The sequence below is a fragment of the Gracilinanus agilis genome, chromosome 3 (genome assembly GCF_016433145.1).
Source record: "Gracilinanus agilis isolate LMUSP501 chromosome 3, AgileGrace, whole genome shotgun sequence".
NCBI lineage: Eukaryota > Metazoa > Chordata > Mammalia > Didelphimorphia > Didelphidae > Gracilinanus > Gracilinanus agilis.
In genome coordinates, this window is record NC_058132.1 from 13809688 (window position 1) to 13827591 (window position 17904).

The 17904-nt window shown below is 43.4% G+C and overlaps 1 protein-coding gene across 1 annotated transcript in view; it reads left to right on the plus strand.

Moving 5' to 3' along the window:
- The first annotated feature begins 7876 nt into the window (after window positions 1–7876).
- LOC123240761 (zinc finger protein 665-like) overlaps window positions 7877–17904 on the plus strand; it is a 45741-nt gene continuing 35713 nt past the window's right edge. The window contains exons 1-3 of the mRNA XM_044668473.1: window positions 7877–8177; window positions 8720–8815; window positions 10102–11164. Of these exons, the coding sequence (XP_044524408.1) occupies window positions 7877–8177; window positions 8720–8815; window positions 10102–11164 (1460 nt within the window). The remainder of the gene's footprint in view (window positions 8178–8719; window positions 8816–10101; window positions 11165–17904) is intronic.

Here is a 17904-nt window from a genome sequence, read left to right on the forward strand (position 1 = left end):
TTGAGCCTCCCATTATTGGGGCAAAACCCGGCTACAACCTTGGGTGTGTTTCTCTCACAACAGTTTTGTTTACGCTTTCTCCAGTATAAGTATCAAGACCAGAGTTGTATCAGAAGACATTTGGTAGTGTGTGGGATGAGATCCAGTGTGTAATTCTCAGGGTAGTATTTGGCTTGTAACCCCAATTTTCAACCCCCCCCAGTTTTACTATTCCTTAGACTAAACTGCCCCCCCATAACATTTTTAGTTTTCCTGACCTATTTTCAAAAATCTTGAGAAGAGTTTACCTGTAGCCTGGTGAGAGCAATTGATTTTTCCATTTCCCAATTTTCACTTTTACACTGGGAAAGATGCCAGCTTAAGGAAGAGAGGCAGGATAAGAAGGAACAGTGAATTTCAACTGTATCTTTACTGTCCCAGGATGAAAATCCCAAGATAGTTACAGGTTTTTTTGATCATGGGGGGCTTTAGGGGTACGTATTGATGACAATCACATGCTCAGGATTTGAACTCACAACTTCCCCCTCAACGGGATTGGACAGAGGGAAGGAGGAGAATCTCGAGTCAATATTATTATAAAAGTCTGTGCTTACACATAGAGGGAGGACATTTTTGCCCTCAACAAGCAGCTTGTGTAGGCAAAATCCCTTTTCCTTCTCTTCTCTTCCCCCTCCCTGGCTGTCCAATATTTTCTCCAAATGAAGTTGCTTTTTCTCTGCCAGCATCTTATCTAAGTCTCCTGTCTGCTCCTTAGAGTGATTTCTGGGGGTGCAAGCTCCCCCCAAAATTCCACCCCCCATAGTAGGGCCCTCATTTTTTCCCTTTTTTTGTTCTTTGAATGATCAAATTCGCTTACAAATCCATCTGATACTTGGTTTCTTTTTTTTTTTTCCTTTAGGAGTCTAATTATGGCTTATTCATTTTGTGTGCGTGGTTGTGTTATTTGGAGCCTCTAATTTAGAAATTTCAAAATTTTTAAAATATTCCTGTTATTTTGCAAAACAGTTTCAAATAATTTTCCTTGTTTCTCCTTTGTTGTGAACTCTTTCGGGTGTTTTATGTTGATTTGATTTCGCTGGCTTTCAAAAATGAAATTAATCAATGGCTTCTTCTGTTCTTCACCATTGCTGTTTTAGTGATGAATTGCATTTTTTTCAAAAGTGTTGTCACTTTGGTGAGAATGAAGAGAAAGAAGCTGGAGTAAGACGTGACCTCACTCCCTCGACAGCCCTGAATACCCACGGGCTAGGCACGTCCCTCAGGGAGCTCCTAGCCCCGCCCTCCAATCGCCAGCACCGCCTCAGTCCCTCGGAGCACGCGCACAAAACCCCTTCTGGCCTCAGAACTACGCTTCCCAGAAGTCCCTGCAGAAGACGGTTTCCCCTGGAGACCTTGCGGGACGGTTGTCTTAGGAATGGTTGGCTGGGACAGGAGGAGGCACTTCCACTTCCGGTTGCTTTTGTTTGTGTCCTGACTGAGCAACCTGGTTCTCTGGGAGCGTCCCCACAACCTCTCGGGGCGGGGAGGATCCCGGCTGACCTCCCGCTTGCGTGGGGTCCTGGGGCCCCGAGAGAAAGGCGGCTGGGCGAGCCGGGGCTGCCTGGGCCCGCGAGCACTTAGGAAGCGGCTGCTGCGTGCTGGGCATGGGGCAGAGCCGTGAAGGCTCCTGGAAAGGCCCAGGCAGCCCCAGCCCTCGAGGGGTCCGTCCCCTCCTGGGGGAGACGCACGCGGCCAGCTACGTGCAGGAGAGAGAGGAAGCCATCCCCGGAGACAAGGCTTGGGGCTTTAACGGTGGCCAGGAGGGAGCCAGAGGGGAGAGGAGCGGGGTAGGGGCTAGGACAGCTGCCCGAAACGAGGGGAAAGGGGAGCCGGGGACGGCGCCGTGACAGAGGGGGGCTTGTTCCAGGAGCAGCCAGACCAGTGACCCCGGACTAAAGAGTACGTTCTGGGGAGGGAGGAAAGCTAGGAAAAAGCTAGCATGTGAAGGGCCCTGAATGCCAAGCTAAGGACTTAAGGGTTCATCCCAGAGGTGAAGAGAGCCGCTGGGGCAATTATTGCCCACGGACGGGGCTTAGTCAACTCTGGGCTAGGGAGATCACTCTGACAGCGGAGTAGAGGATAGAATGGAGCCAGGAGGGACTTCTGGCAGCCAAAGCAGCCAGCGGGCTCTTTCATTAGTGCGGGCATATGGTGATCAGAGCCTGGACCAACGTGCTGGAGGCATCAGAGAAAATGGGTCTATTTCACAGACGTTTTTTTGGGGGGGGAGAATTGATAAGGCTTGGCAACGGATTGGATTTTGGGGATGAGCCCTAGTGACTGGGAAGATGATAGTACCTTCCACAGGAAGTTAGGAGGAGGGCAAGTTTGGAGCCTTGAGTTTAAGATACTTTTATGGAACCTCTGAAATGCAAAAATACAAGTCAAAAGAGAAGTTGGGTCTGAGAATCATCTGCCTAGAGATGATTACTGAAACTGAGAGCTGCTGAGATCATCAAATGAAATAGTATAAAAAGGGAAAAGAATTGGCCCCAAGTCCAAACCTTAGGGGATCCCCACAGTTATCGAGCATGACCTGGATAAAGTTCTTGCAAAGGAGATAGAGAAGGAGCAGTCAGAGAGGTAGGAGGAGAACCAAGAGAAAGTACTGTCACAAAAACCTATGGAGAAGAGGGCATCAAAAAGAAGAGTTTTAAACAGGGTGAAAGGCTGCAGAAGAATGAGGATTGAGAAAAGGCTCCTAAATTTGGCAGTTGAGGGATCATTGGAGGGGCATCCAGTGAATAGAGAGCCAAGCCTGGAGAGACAGAGTCCTGGGTTCAAATGTGACCTCAGACACTTCCTAGCTGTGGGACCAGAAGCCAGTCACAACCCCAAATGCCTACCCCTTACTGCTCTTCTGTCTTGGAACCAATACTCACTATTGATTCTAAGAATTAGTAAGGGTTTTTGAGACAGGGAGATCAATCAATTGATCCATCATTGGTAACTTTGGAGAAAATATTTTTTGTTGAATCAGGCAGAAAGTTAAGGGAGTAAGAATGGAAATGAAGCCCCTGTTATTGAAGTCTTCTCAAGGAGTTGAGCCACAAAAGAGAAATAATAGGACAATAGATAGCAAGAATGGATGTCAAATGAAGGTTTTTTGAGAATGGGGGAAAATGACCTTTTAGTTCCCTGGATGGGTCTAAGAGCTACTGGGAAGAGCTACTGCGCTCACAGGTCCTTCTCCATCCCAGGTGGAAGGCTCTGCTGATTCTTGAAGGGCATGGTCCTATCCATCCTTGCAACTGAAGCTCAGGTAAGTTAGAGCTTCACTTTTCCCAGCCTTGCCCTGGCAGTCTCCAAGCGGGAGCGAGTTTCTATAGGGACCTAGGTGACTGGCATCACCTGAAGAGCCATATCCCTCTCTACAGAGTACTTTGAACTCTTTTTGGGTCATGGACCCTTTGGGCATTTGGGGGAAACCTATGGATCCCTTTTCAGAATAGGGTATTTAAATGCAAAGACAAAATACCTGCATGACTCCAAGAAGCCGTAGTTTGCACCTTGCCCCCACCCTGGCAAAACCACATTGGTAGGTGCGTTAAACTAGGCTGAGGGTAACTGACAGGCCTCAAACCCATTGGTGAGTTAGGGGCACATGAAAGTAGATGAGAACAGATGTTCCAGTAGCCATGAAGGTGGCTGATGTGGGTGCCTGAAATGGTGCTGTGAAGAGTTTAGAGCTTAGTCAGATGGAGAAAAGCCAAGTCATCCTGCATCCCAAACCATCACCAGGGCCCTTCCACTCCCACTCCAGCTTTTGTTTTATCGTTGGACTTCACTGACTCTGGAAGAGAGAACGGGGCCCATGACTATGCAGCTCTGGCTTGCTGAAGTCTAGGGCAGCTGGGAGTTGAAGCATCACCCCTTGATGTTGTTGAGCCTTTTCAAAACAGAGGACAAAGATGAGTGTTTTATCAACTCCTCCACTCCCATTGGTTTACAGCTCCCTCTCAGACTTCCATCCCCAGGGCTAGTCTCTCTCCGGAGCTCCAGTCAATCTTAATAGTTTGAACTGGATGCCCAAAGGTACCTCAGACTTAATGTGTCCTAGTATGCTCCCCCAAACCTGTCTCCTCGGCTTCCCTCCTGCCAGCAAGGGCACCCCCAGCCTTCTAGTTACCTTGGTTTTGTCCCCCACTCTTCATCCGCCCCTACCCCGCGTGACCAGATTTTATCATTTCTCCACTCACACAGCTACGACCCTCCTCCCCTCATGCTAATACCCTCGCCCAATGGACCCTGGTGGCCCAGATCTCTCTCTCCATCCCCAATTCTAAAGCCTAAGCCTGTCCATGCTGCCCTCCATTCAGTGACCTCTAGGGCCTCCCCATCAGGATCAAATTCCTCCGTTTGGCACTTAAAGCTTCCTCTATAACTTGACCCTTCCCATTTCCCAGAGTTCTTACACGGCGCCCAGCAGGGCCTCAGACAGAACGCCCTGTAGCCCAGCTGTGTTCATGTATACTAGCTTTCCCTCGAGCCTTCCACCTTGCAGCTTCCCTGCTTCCTTCAAAGCTCCGCTCACAGCCCACTTTTTGCAGGAAGCTGTTCTCAGGCCCCGCTCTGAGATTCTTTCATTTATTCTGTATGTCTTGTATGTGTGAAGTTGTTGGCATGTTGTCTGCCTACCCCATGGGCAGACTTTGCTGGCCTTTGTATCCCCAGTGCTTGGCTCTGTGCCAGGCACATGGTCATTGCTCATTATTGATTAACTGTTTGACTAACTCAAGAGCCTGGGGCTGTCTTGTTGGGTGATCTACTCCATCGGTGTTCTCCACTCAAGGAGTCTGTGCCCAGTACCAGGAGTTCCAGTGGATCGGGTGGTAGAGAATGACCAAGAACACTCTGAAAATATTCAGTTGCAGATAGAGAGCGAGTCCAGATGCCTGTGCTTAGGAAGCCAGAATCCCTTCTCCAGAGGGAAGTAGGAAAAGGCCCATTTTGGGGGCAGAAAGGGATGAATATACAACATGGCACCCCACAGGGAACAAGCTCAAGGCTCTGTAGCACTGTGAAATGAGAAGGGGATTTGTGAGCAAAGACAGAGGTGTGGCTGGGGTGCAGATGGAGTTGGATATTTAAGAAGAGAGCTGGATGGGGGAATAGGCCAGGGGTTAATTGAGAGATTTAGAGCTTTGCTAAGTAGAGAAGTGCAGTCAGAATTGTGAATTTGTAGTGAGCCATTTTCTTGGTTGCGTTCCTTTCTCTGGTTTGCGTATTTCCTAGAACCAGGTGAACCCAAAGCAGGCAGTGGAAGGGATCCAGAATTGCAGATTGTGTGATGATCGTATCGGTAATTCAGGTGAATTCAGGTTGCCACGAGGTGTCTTTAAAGGCTGCCCATGAGGAAAGTCAGGGGCCTGATGTTTTAGGGTTAAGATGCAGAGCAGGGCCTATTTTTTTTTAACCCTTTTTACTTTTAAGGCCAAAGAGAGGTAAGGGTTAGGCAATGGGGGTTAAGTGACTTGCCCAGGATCACCCAGCCAGGAAGTGTCTGAGGCTAGATTTGAACCCAGGACCTGGCTCTATTCTCTGAGCCACCTGGCTGCCACACAGTCCCATTGATCTTTTGCAGCGGAAGCACCAATCAGGAAAAAAGTGGGGGTGAGAAATGGGGAAAGCCAATTTGAAAGGAATAGAGATGGAGCAGCAATGTGCAGCGGGGATTTAGGCTATGCCTTTGTTTCAAAAGGCTAAATGGAGGGATAGGAAAGAAGGGGCTGTCGGGGACCTCTTTGATTTAGCACTTCTGAGTTGTGAATGTTGAACTCAACAAAGGTGGCAATTGGAGCAGAGAGAGAAGTGCCAGCCAGGGCCGCCATCATTTGGGAGAGTGAGGTCGGTGGGCTCTGGGCAATGGGTGGATGATGACAAAAGTTAGAGCATTTGCAGCTTCCGCCCTGAGGGATTCTGCTCCAACATGAGCTCCAGGTTCCACAAGTGACTTAACCTTTGGGTTTTATAGAAGACTCGATGGTTGTGTGCCCATAAACATCAGTGGTAGTTGGAAGGGGGCTGCCTCATCAAAGGCACGTCCTCAGCATGATGGGGGGCAAGAAGTCAGGGAGGAGGGGATGTTCCAGGGCCCCCAGCAGGGATAAAGAGCAGCCCCCTGTGGTGCATCTTCAGCCACACCTTGGCCATGACACCTAATGACATAGACTCAGAGAGTGGTGGAGGGCAAGCAGCAGGGGGCTGGGCTGAAGACTGGGGACAAAGGAAGAGAGTGACCTGTCCTGCCCTCATGTGAGGCCCTCTGGAGATCACTGAGAGATTCTGGCCTGAACTCCCAGAAATAAGCTCCCAGGGGCCACCATTCTACGCTGCCATGTTCCTGAAAATTCCCTCTGTAGCAGAAACTCTTGGGAAGTTGTTTGCTCCGTTTCCTTTTAACCCAATGAATTCTCCTTGTTCCCTTCACTTTACAGCCCGAGAAGCCCAAGGACAGCCCTGGTGGCCAGGTCTCAGGCAGGGTCTGTGTGTGTTTGGGGTCCCGGGGGGCCCCGTTCCCCCTTACTCCCTTCCCCACTGCTTATTTGGCCACAGGATCCCAGAGAAGCCAGTAAGACCCATTAATGCCAGGAGTGTCTTCTATAAAAATGTTCTCGTGTGGAGAGACCTGAAGATGTAAAAGCCCTTTTAACACTGTTGCAGTCACCACACCTCTATTTTCCCTCGCCTCCCTTGCCCTGTCCAACTGAGAAAAGAAAAGCCAGAGCCTCAGCCCAATAAGCAGAGCCAGTCGTCCTCAGCTTGGCTGGACTCACACTACCAAGGTGGCTAGAGGGAGTGCCAGGCCTGGAGCCAGAGGGATCTTGGTTCAAATCCAGCCTCACACACTGCGGGAACCTGGCCTCACTTACCTGCCACTTGCCTCAGTGTCCTTCTTTGTGAAAGAGATGAGCCTAGCACCTCCCTGCCCGATCGTGTCTCTAAATCTCTTTGCTTGGCAAGCATGGCATTTGCACAGATACTTGGACCAGCTATTTATTTCTATCCCTTCTGTAGAAGTGTTAATATCTTAAAAGGGGGACATGAACCATAGTGGGCTTGTTTCCCAGGGAAGCCGGGGAACCTTAACGTCCATCCTGAAAGGAGAGCCCTGAACCCTTGTCACATCTTGACCCTTTTTTGTCCTGGGCCCCCTTGCACAGCCTGATGAAGCCCATCAGCCCTTTCTCAGAGGAATGTGGCTAAATGCACAAAATAAAACGCATGGCATTCCCGAGGGAACAAATTATAATAAAGTGCAATAAATTATAAAATAATAGAAATCCTTAAATATATTTATTATACAATAAATGACATTTATCTATCACAAGAAGGAAATAATAAAACCCATTCAAATTAACCGTTGTCAAAATATTAAGCAAATTTGATGCATATAATCATAGATCCTTCATTAGGTCTAATAACGATAGGAATCTGGAAGTGGTGATGATAAACGATCTCTCCCTCCGCAATAACTGTGATGAGAGAGAAAGATGGGTGGGATTTCCCAACATGACGGAGTCTCAGGCCTCAAACATACTGCTAGGGCTGGTGATTTATGTTCAACATTCAGCTTGATTTCATTTAGGGAAGACAAATGCCAGTCTCTCAGGCACCCTCAGGTGTCCATGGACTTGGGTTAAGAAGCCCGGCTTAGAGGCTTTTGTCCTCCCACAGCGTAGCAGGCAGGTGCTCTCATCTCATTTTATAGATGAAGAAACTTGGCCCAGAACCAGTAAGTGACTGGCCCAGGGTCATGCAGCCAGGAAGCATTTGAGTACAGATTTGAATTCATCCCAGCTCCAGGTGTCGTGCTCAATCCCCCAGCACTGGCCGTATGGTTAATCCTGGCACCCAGCTGTGGGCCCTGAGCCCTGTGACAGCCACTTGTAGCTGGGCTTCCCTCAGTGTGCCAGGCTCAGTGCCAGGATCACAGATGGGGAGAAGTGGGGAGCTGGCGGGGCAGCAGAGGAAGCTCTCTCGGGTGAGCAGGGATGTACCTGTGTTTCAGGATTCGCTGACCTTTGAGGATGTGGCTGTGGAATTCACCCAGGAGGAGTGGGGGCACCTGGACTCTGCACAGAGGAACCTGTTCAGGGATGTGATGCTGGAGAACTATAGGAACCTTGTCTCCCTGGGTAAAAATGATTGGATTTTGTTTTGGTGGGCAGGAATATGGTGGGGGCAGCCAGGTTACTCTGGGATAGAGCACCAGGCCTGGAGCCCAGAGGTCCTGGGTTCAAATGTGGCCTCAGAGACTTCCTAACTGCATAACCTTGGGCGAGTCACTTAACCCCCATTACCTAGCCTAACCAAGGCTGGAGAGCCTTACAACCAACACAGGATCAAATCTAAGATGGAAAGTGAGGGTTTAAAAAAAGAGAAAAGACATATCATAAGGAAATTCTTGAACCCTCTGGGGTCAAGTGAGAGGCAGTTTCTGCTCTTCCATGCAATGTCCTTTAGGTACCTCTTCCTTATGAGGTTTCCCCTTTCCCATTTGTTACTGGGGAAAAGCCAGGATCTGGCACCATTCCTGGCACAAGGCGAGGTTTGATTACTCCTTGGTCAATAAATAAAGGCCCTGGATGCTGACTCTGCCTTTGCCATGCCCGCGTTGCCAGGAGGGAGGACCAGCTCCCTCCAAAGACCTTCCTTTCCCCTTCTCTCCTTTGGGCAGGGTTGACAGTGGCCAAATCAGATCTCCTCTTCCTTTTGGAGAGAGGAGAAACGCCGTGGGCTCTGCAGAGGCAAGTGCCAGGAGGCAGCGCTTCAGGTGAGCGAGAGGGGATCAGGCAGATGGGAATTGCTTCATGAGAAGTCAGACACGTTGACCCTGAAACCTTCAGACACAGGCCAGACTTCCTCTCTGCTTTTTAAAATGCTTTTTCTTTATTTCCTTTTGATTTTATTTATTTTTAAAAATAAATATTTTAATTGAAATTGTTTATTTAAAAAAAATTTTTCCGTGTTTACATGATTCATTTTCTTTCCCTTGGCTCTTCCCTCCCCCCTCCCAGAGCCAACAAGCAATTCCACTGGATTATACAAATGTTATCATTTGATACCTATTTCCATATTAATCATTTTTACCACAGAGCAATCTTTTAAAGTCTAAACCCCAAATCATATACCCATATTACAAGTGATAAGTCATTTGTTTTGCTCCTCTGTTTCTACTCCCACAGTTTTTTCTCTGGATGTGGAGAGCGTTCTTTCTCCTAAGTCCCTCAGAATTGTCCTGGATCATTGCATTGCTGCTAGTAGAGAATTCCATTACCTTAGGTAGTTCCACAATGTTTCAGTTTCTGTGTACAATGTTTTCCTGGTTCTGCTCATTTCACTCTGCATCAGTTCTTGGAGGTCTTTCCAGTTCACATGGAAATCAAGCAGTTCTACTTCCTTTTACAACATATTTCTTTTTACAAGCACTCTTTAGATCTCTAATCCTGCTGCCATTACTTGAATTAAGACAAAAATCAAAACCAAAAGAATATCAAACCCTCAAAACAGATTTGCATAATCCTACAAAATAAATTACAGCATTAAACATGTGCAAAAGTATATATCTTACTGTACATTTTAAAGTCCATCACTTCCTTGGGAAAAGATGGGTAAAATGTTTCATCTTGAATCCTCTGGACTCATGGCTTTCCATTGTAATCATCTGAGTTGTGAAGTTTTTCCAAGCTGTTTTTCTTTATAATTTTGTTCTCCTGGTTCAGCTCATTTTATTCTGGTACTTCTGATCCTGATCTTTTCAACATTTAAAAAGTTTTCCTGTCTATAAATATGGGGTTAATACTAGAACTTAAATCCCAGGTTGTAAAGATAAAGTAAACAAATGGTGGTCAAGTGTTTTGCAAACCTTAAAATGCTATATAAATACTAACTTGTTGATGATGATAACAATTTGCCATTAATGATGTCGGCCCTACCATTTTTAGACTATTAATCATTATCTTTGATAGAGAAGATAAAAACTAGAACTTAAAGCAATTTCTTTTTTCTCAGCACAGAAAAAAGTGCATGTTGACATTCTTTTTTACCCCTTCATTTCAGATTGTCCTTCTTGGGAGCCTAAGTATGAAGCCACTGAGGAAATCCCAGTATGGGGTATTTCTATGGGAGAGTCATCCAAGAAAAGACTCAAAAAGTCTTGGAATTCCAAATTGGGAGAAACTTTGGAATGTGGTGTTGGATCAAAGCAACAGGACAGCCACCGAAACCTCTCCAAGCAGATGATAATCACGGAGAGAAAAACTACTTTAAAAGCCAGCGAATGTGATATATTTAGAAAAGGTTTTGGTGTGGAGACGGTTCTGATTACACAAAAGAGAATTCGCACGGGAAAATGTTCAAGTAAATGTGATACACATGAAACAAACCTCAACTCTAATGGAATCTTCTCTGAGAAGAAGCTTTGCAAATCTAAATACAGTAAGTCATTTGGTCGCCATTCAGAACTTATTGAACATTACAGAAAATATACTGAAGAAAAACCATGTGAGTGTAATAAATGTGGGAGGTCTGTGGACAGGAGTGGATCTCCTACTAACCATAAGAAAAGTCATACTGGAGAGAAACCCTTGGAATGTACGGGAGGGCTGAAGTCTTTTAAGTGGCACAGACATTTAACAGAATGCAAGAGAATTCATCCTGGAGAGAAACCCTTTGAATGTAATGACTGTGGGAAGTCCTTTACGTGGAGTGGACAGCTTACGGAACACAAAAGGATTCATACTGGAGAGAAACCATTTAAATGTAGAGAATGTGGGAAATCCTTTAACCGTGGGGGACACCTAAGCAGACATAAGCGGATCCACACTGGAGAGAAACCCTTTAAATGTAGTGAGTGTGAGAAGTGCTTTATCCGCAACTGGCAGCTTACCACACATAAGAGGATTCATACTGGAGAAAAACCCTTTGAATGTAGTGAGTGTGGGAAATGCTTTATTCAGTGTGGAGACCTCACTCGACATAAACGAATTCATACCGGAGTGAAACCCTTTGAATGTAGTCAGTGTGGAAAATCCTTTAGCTGGAAACAAGAGCTTACTGCACATATGAGAATTCACACTGGAGAAAGACCCTTTGAATATAACGAATGCGGGAAGTCCTTTCGGTGGAGGCAACAGCTTACTGCTCACAAGAGAATTCATACTGCACAGAAACTCCTATGAACGGAAGGGACGTGCCAAAGTCCTGAGCTGACATTATCAGACATAAAAAAAATCCCTATCAGAAAAACATCTTTTAAGGGGATTAAGCGTGAAAAATCTTTTAGCTGGAGTGGACCCTCACCAAGCCTTTTGGCCAGACTGGATTGAAACTCTTCTTAAGCTACTGAATCGAAATACTCCTTTAGCACTTATCAGGACCTTTCTAAGCGTAAGAGAATTAATAAGAGCAAGAAAGCTGTTCAGGAGGAAGAGTTTTTCCTGGATTGTGCCATACCTACTACATCTCTTTATGCCACCTCTAAGGTCTCATAACAGTTTGTTGTTGCTGTTAGGCAGTTACTGGCATTTCATTTGTATACAAAACTTCAGCTAGTGCAACTCAGTACCTACTCTGAATTTAAGAGTCTTAAAAGATTTTCCTGGGGAACATAGAGATGTCATAATTTAATGAGTTACAGCTAGTATATCAAAGGTGGGACCTGAACCCAACTCCCACTAACTTTTGAGGCCAAAACTTTGCCCATTATACAGTGCTCCACTTCCAATTTAAATATATTTACTTTTTTTAAAGCTCTGAATATTTCAGTCATAAGTCATGTTCCTTTTAGCAACTAGGAAGAAGCCTAATGATTACTTACAATAAGATCAGTTTTCTTTGATCAAAAAGAAGGGAGTGAAAAGAGAGACAAAACCCAAGGACATTATTTTTTTTAATTTATTATTTTTTTAATATGACCTGAGTTCTGTTATTAAAAAAAAAATTACTCTTTCCAGATCCTTTGATTGACCAGCAGCCCTTCTGGTTTCCATGACACTGTCACACAGTCATGCCACCCCTGCGCTGGGAAGGCAGTGTCAGACACATGACTGATTCCTTTGTTCGTCCACTGGAATGTGTGGGATTGAAGCTGGGATGAAGGTTCCTCCAGATAATTTTACTTCATACAACACCCCCACCCCCAATTCTTTGGGAGACCAGCATGTTAAGTCTCCCCACTCTTGGTTCTCCAGGAGATTAACATGTCAGTCTCACCAGAAGGCATAAGAGCACAAAAGATACTGTACATTTTGTGGAGGGAATGACTACAATTTGAGTAATAAAAAGAGAAGGAAAAGAGAAGAGAGAAAAAATGATTGATAGCATTGACAAAGAGCCATTAGGGGGCATCCTCCTTTTTGGTGTACAATCAGGAAAAATGGAGGACTCAACCCCACCCTCAGTTCAGCTCATGATATCCACAGATTCACTCTGAATTTCATAATGTAGTGCTTGATTTCTGCAAGCATCCTTACAGCATCTTCTCCGGAAGATCTGCTTTCTTAGTCCAGGGTATTGCTGATTATCTTTCCCTAAAATTGCTTTTAAAAGATCTTGGACTTTGGCCTTTTAGGATAATTACACAACCCCATCCACCCCACCCCGCTCCCTGCCCCCAGGAGGCTATACACCAACAACAGAATTGACAAAGGATGCAGAGCTAAACTATTAGGTAGGTATTATTTTTTAAAAAGCATTAATATATGAATCAAATTCTCCCGAAAGCAAGAGAGAAAATTAAATTTAAAAAATATATAAATCATGTGTGTGTAATATAAATAAAACCATAAGACCTTGATTCACCATCAAGGTCCAATCATGTAGCTTATACCCTCCAAGCATGTAGGACAAGCAGCAGTGTCACATTTACTCACCATCAGCCATGACTATAGAAAGTTGCCATACTAAAGAAGAAGGAAGAGGGGGGAAAAGTCTGACGAAAAGGGAAATCCGATTCCCTGGACTGCTTTCTGTTTTAATCATAGAGATAGCAAGCCAGAGTTAAAGCCAATTAGAGATATATTTTAGTCTCATATTTTAAAGGCAGAAAACAGAAGTCTGACCTCAGGACTTGATGAACAGCCACTTCGAGTCCCCTGAGGCGGGTCCTCTGCCTTGGCATTGACATTCACCACCCCCACAAGAATTGTTGGCATCCTTGATCCTGTGCTTCTTCACACCAAAACCAAAACCAAACCCTGAACAAAAAAAAATCCTCTTGAGTGAAAGTAGAATGGATGGAAAGAGAAACTGCCACCTCCCCTAGGGAGACTCCAGTATTGAGAAAGGAGACCCTTTCTCTGCTCAGGCCACCTGCTTGTATATCTTCTGCCTTCTGCCTGCTCATGGGTACTACTTGCTCATCCCAGACCCTATGTGGCTATCCCCAGCCCAGCATTACTCCTCTTCCTGCTCTTCCCCATGTGTCCTTGAACCATGTGTTGGCCCTCTCTTCCTTCCAACACAGCCTCTTCCTTCTTTCCCCATCTCCACAGGCAAATTGACATTATGTAAAAATCATTTTACATAGAAGTCTGCAGAATGATCAAAGGCCAACAGATGAACTTCCCTCAAATGGATTAAGGAACTAAAATCTAAGGGGAGATCATAGATTTCTTCTTGGGTAACTGGGGAAATGACTGAAGAAATTGCAGTACATGGATGTAACGGAATATTCTTGTGCAATGTCAAAAGTAACTTTCAGAGAATTCTAAATGGTATGAACTGATACAATGAAATGAGCAGAACCAGGAGAACAGTTTCTAGAAACATCCTAAAGAGACCCAAGAACACCGATCAAAACGATCTCTTCCAGTCATGTCTCCAGAAGACCTAGGATTAAACATGTTGCCCCCTTCCTGACAGCCAATAGACATAAACTGCAGACACGCATTTATGTACAGGACTACTGGGTGAATTCAGTTTGACTATGCTTGTTTTGAGGATTCCTTTCTTACTTGGTTAATGGGAGTAGGGAAGTATTTATCATTAGAAAGTAGGATATATTAACAATAGTGATGTGCCCAAAAAAGGGCATTAAAACTTTTTTAATGCACCAAAGAGAGCTGAAAGAAGTTTGGGTGTGAAGTAGAGATTTGCTGGTTCATGTAGAATCCTTTGTATGAACATGCCCTGTCAGAGACCAAGGATCGAAACCTAAAAACCATAGAGACCATAGAAACAAAACTTAGTGAAGGGTTTCCCAAGAAACGAAACTTATGTTAGGAATAGAAACTTATCCAGCTTCATCCGGGATAGGCGTGGCGAGACCAATGGCCTGAAACCATTGGAAAATTCCTTACCCCAGCCCTAGAAGCATATAAACCCACTCCCTGCACTCAATAAACGAGCCTTGTCACAATTAAGACTGATTTGTCTTTATTGCGCCTCGGTCTCCCTTCTCTCCCCCTATGGTTCTTTCAGGTGGCTGACTCATGGGTCTCGCGGGTGTATCCGGCTGGATCCGGATATCTGGCGCCCAACGCGTGGCTCGACGAACGCAGCTTACCGGACGACTGAGAGGCATCCCGCGGCCGCGGACTTAAGCAGGGTAGAGGCTGAACAGACAGCCTTGAGGCAGGGTAAGTCGTCCCATCCCCCATAGGCATTCAGGCTGCAATTTGGAGTGAATACCCCAGAATGAGTGTGTGTGTGACTGGTATGACAAGGGTTTCGGTACTCTGATCGTTCCCTTGATCTGTTTATCCGTTTCCATACCTCCGCGAGGAGATTGGCGAGAACGTGGGGAAGTGATTGTTACCACAGCGTGAATGAAAAATGGGGAAAACACTCTCAAAGGAAGCCCTATATGTTAAGGAACTTAAAGATAGCCTCAGGGAGAGAAGCATTAGGGTAAAAAAGAAAAATTTGTTTAAGACCACCGGATCCTTTAGAGAGGACTTCGGGGAAAAGGGGATGGAGCCCTGAGCAAGCTCCCACCCCTACTCAAAATTAAGCATTAGGGCACTGGGCCCTTCTTAGAAGGACACCAGGAAAAGCGTATTTTTCTCTAGGACTAAACGGCAAATTTAAAAGTGACCAGAAATTTTCCTCTCTGCCCCCCTTTTTAGAAGCGGCTGGCTACTTTGCTTCAGCTAGAAAAACCAGTTTTGTCATAGTTTTTTTCTTTCTCCCTTGGAAGGAGTCCAATTGGTGATGGCCACAGACAATGTAAAAAGTTTTAACAATTTTCACTTAGCTATATCAATCTTTCCAGCAATGTGGCATACCTGGAATTATTCAGGCAGGTATCAGAATCCCACTTCACAGAAAAGTGAAGAAGCAAAAGTGTATTTATTTTAGGATACTTATTGAAGCATGAAGAAAGGTAATTAAGAAACAAAATTCATCATATGTCAGCCAGCTCCTTCTTAAGAATTAACCCTTTTCTGACTCATTCTTTTTCACAGATTTCTTTAGTCATGGAGATATGAATTGTAACAATTGATCTTTTGCCAGGATGAAAAGAAAAATCTAGCTTATATAATTTATGTTTTATATTTGTCAGAGTGTGTGTGATATGCCCGGGAAATGTGTCCATGATCAGTCTGTGTGTTACATGTTGTTTGTCTGTGATCACAATGGGAGGGTTTCAGGTTGGGAAAAAATAAATCTCTCTCTCTTCTTCATTCATTCCGGAGGAATGGGGAAGACAGACGGAGGTGTTAGAGAAATTCAGAAAATAACATTGTAATTTCTGAATGTCTTTAACTCTAAGATAATTTAATTGGTTAAAAGAAATCTTATTCTCTGCTCTTATTAAGGCAAGAGTTAAACAAACTACTCTGTCAAACATTTCCCCTTCCATTTCTCACTGGCCATGAGAAAGGGAACATGGAAATCAAAAGACAGAAAAAGGGACAAATTTGATCCCATCACCAAATTCTATCAACAGGTTAAGTACTGAGACATATATCTAATGAAAATTACAAAAGATTCTAAAATGCAATCTAAGAAAACTTATTGAGAGAGAAAGCAATGATTCTTAGTTGTGTACAGAAGTATAGAAGTGCAACTTAACTTTCCTAGCTAGCAAAAAATAAATAAAAACCATCAGTCTTGCTCAGTGCTTAACCAAGAGTGAAAAAGCTTCTTTAAACAACCATGAGTTCAACCTAACATTAATCAAACTGATGTTAGTGAAAAATTTAACTTAAAGATTATTAGAACAATGCAATTGGCTTACATTTCAAAATTAGATCCCTTTAGACAGAGACTGGTCCATGAGAAAATTATTTGTTGAGAGCGAATCATTCACGCCGCCCCAGTTCAGCAGGAAGTAGCTATGAGAAGCTAAAAATCGTCGCCCATTCTCCCCCAAACTCATGGACCTTTCTCTACCCATTAGAGTATATATTTGCTAAGGAACTGAATAGGTACTGATGGTATTGTGTAAATTCATTGACTACTAGTTAAAAATGGAATTTCTGTTAAATTTAAGAATGCACAAAACTTATATTGAAAAGCTATCTATTAGGATTTGCAGTGTAGGAATGATCAGACTTACCAAAAATGCTTATCGAACTGAATTTAGGAAAAACATATGAATATGTAAAATTGTTACTCTAAGATCTGTACCATCATATTAAGTAATAGGTAAAAATATAATTAACATTAGGGTTTCAAATTTTGGTAATTCAAAAATAATATTTTTGCATTAGGAATCTAGTATATTATGAATATAAAAAATTTGGACAGCATTGTAATTTATTAGGATATAAAATTATTTTAAAAGCATGTGCAATGTATTAGAAGAAATTCATGATCTAAGGAATAACATGCAATTTGTTTAAAGAAAAAAATATTATTATTGGGTAAGAATAAACATGTAGAATAGCTTCATGTGAACAGGCTCAGAGAGGTACAGTGACCAATCAAGTGTGACTTGCCAGCTTAGCTCTGTAAAGTGAAAAAATGAACAAGAAGCTAATAGCAACTTTATAACATCAATAATGATTGTGCAAAAATTCAGGTTTCCCTAATTCACCACAATTGGAGCATAAATTTAAAATAAAAAGGGAAACTGCAGATATCATAGAGAATAAAAGACAGTTAATACAAAGGAAATATGGTTTGGAAATTTATAAAGCAAATAACATATACTGTGACAACTTAAAATTAAGCCTTAAGACAAAAGGGAGATTTTACTCCACAATTAGAAGTATTTTTCATGTAAGAATTGATTTTAAGGGTTGAGGATTGCTAATGATTTTTGATATGGTACAATGTAATTTATTTATTGTGGTAACAAAAAAAAAAAAGTTGTAATGTTAGAGAACTTATTCCAGAATTTAACTTGGGATATTTCAAATGAGATGTTCTTTTAATGTATGTGCTGTCAGAACTAGCAGCAAGTAATCATGATACAAAAGAAATTTTTAAAGTGGTTAATCTATGCATGGGTTTTAATAATACAGGTTCTAAGAATTTGGTAATTTTCAAAAGATGGAGTTTCTAATGGATAAATAAATAATAGGTGTGAATTCTAGTGCAAAATAGACACAAAAAATGATGAATCAGAATAATCTTGATGGTATTTGATCAGCTATGTAGCAATGTTTTAAAGTAAAAGGAAACTAAACTGGAGATTCTATTATATTCTGTTTTAAAGAGAAGTTTGAAAGGAATAAGAGTAAATGCTTTGAAATTCATTTTGTTTATATACTGAAAGATTGCTAAAGGATTTAAAGTTATTTGTAAGTTATGGAGTTCAAACTAATATCTGTTTCAGGAGATAATACAGCCCTGTTTTATATTTACTATGAAGCTACTCAATCCAGCACTCCTGTTCCTTAATTCAGGTTTTGTGACTTAAGTGTGAGATGTTAATTATTACCAAAATATGTAAGAATAACTGAGTGATCA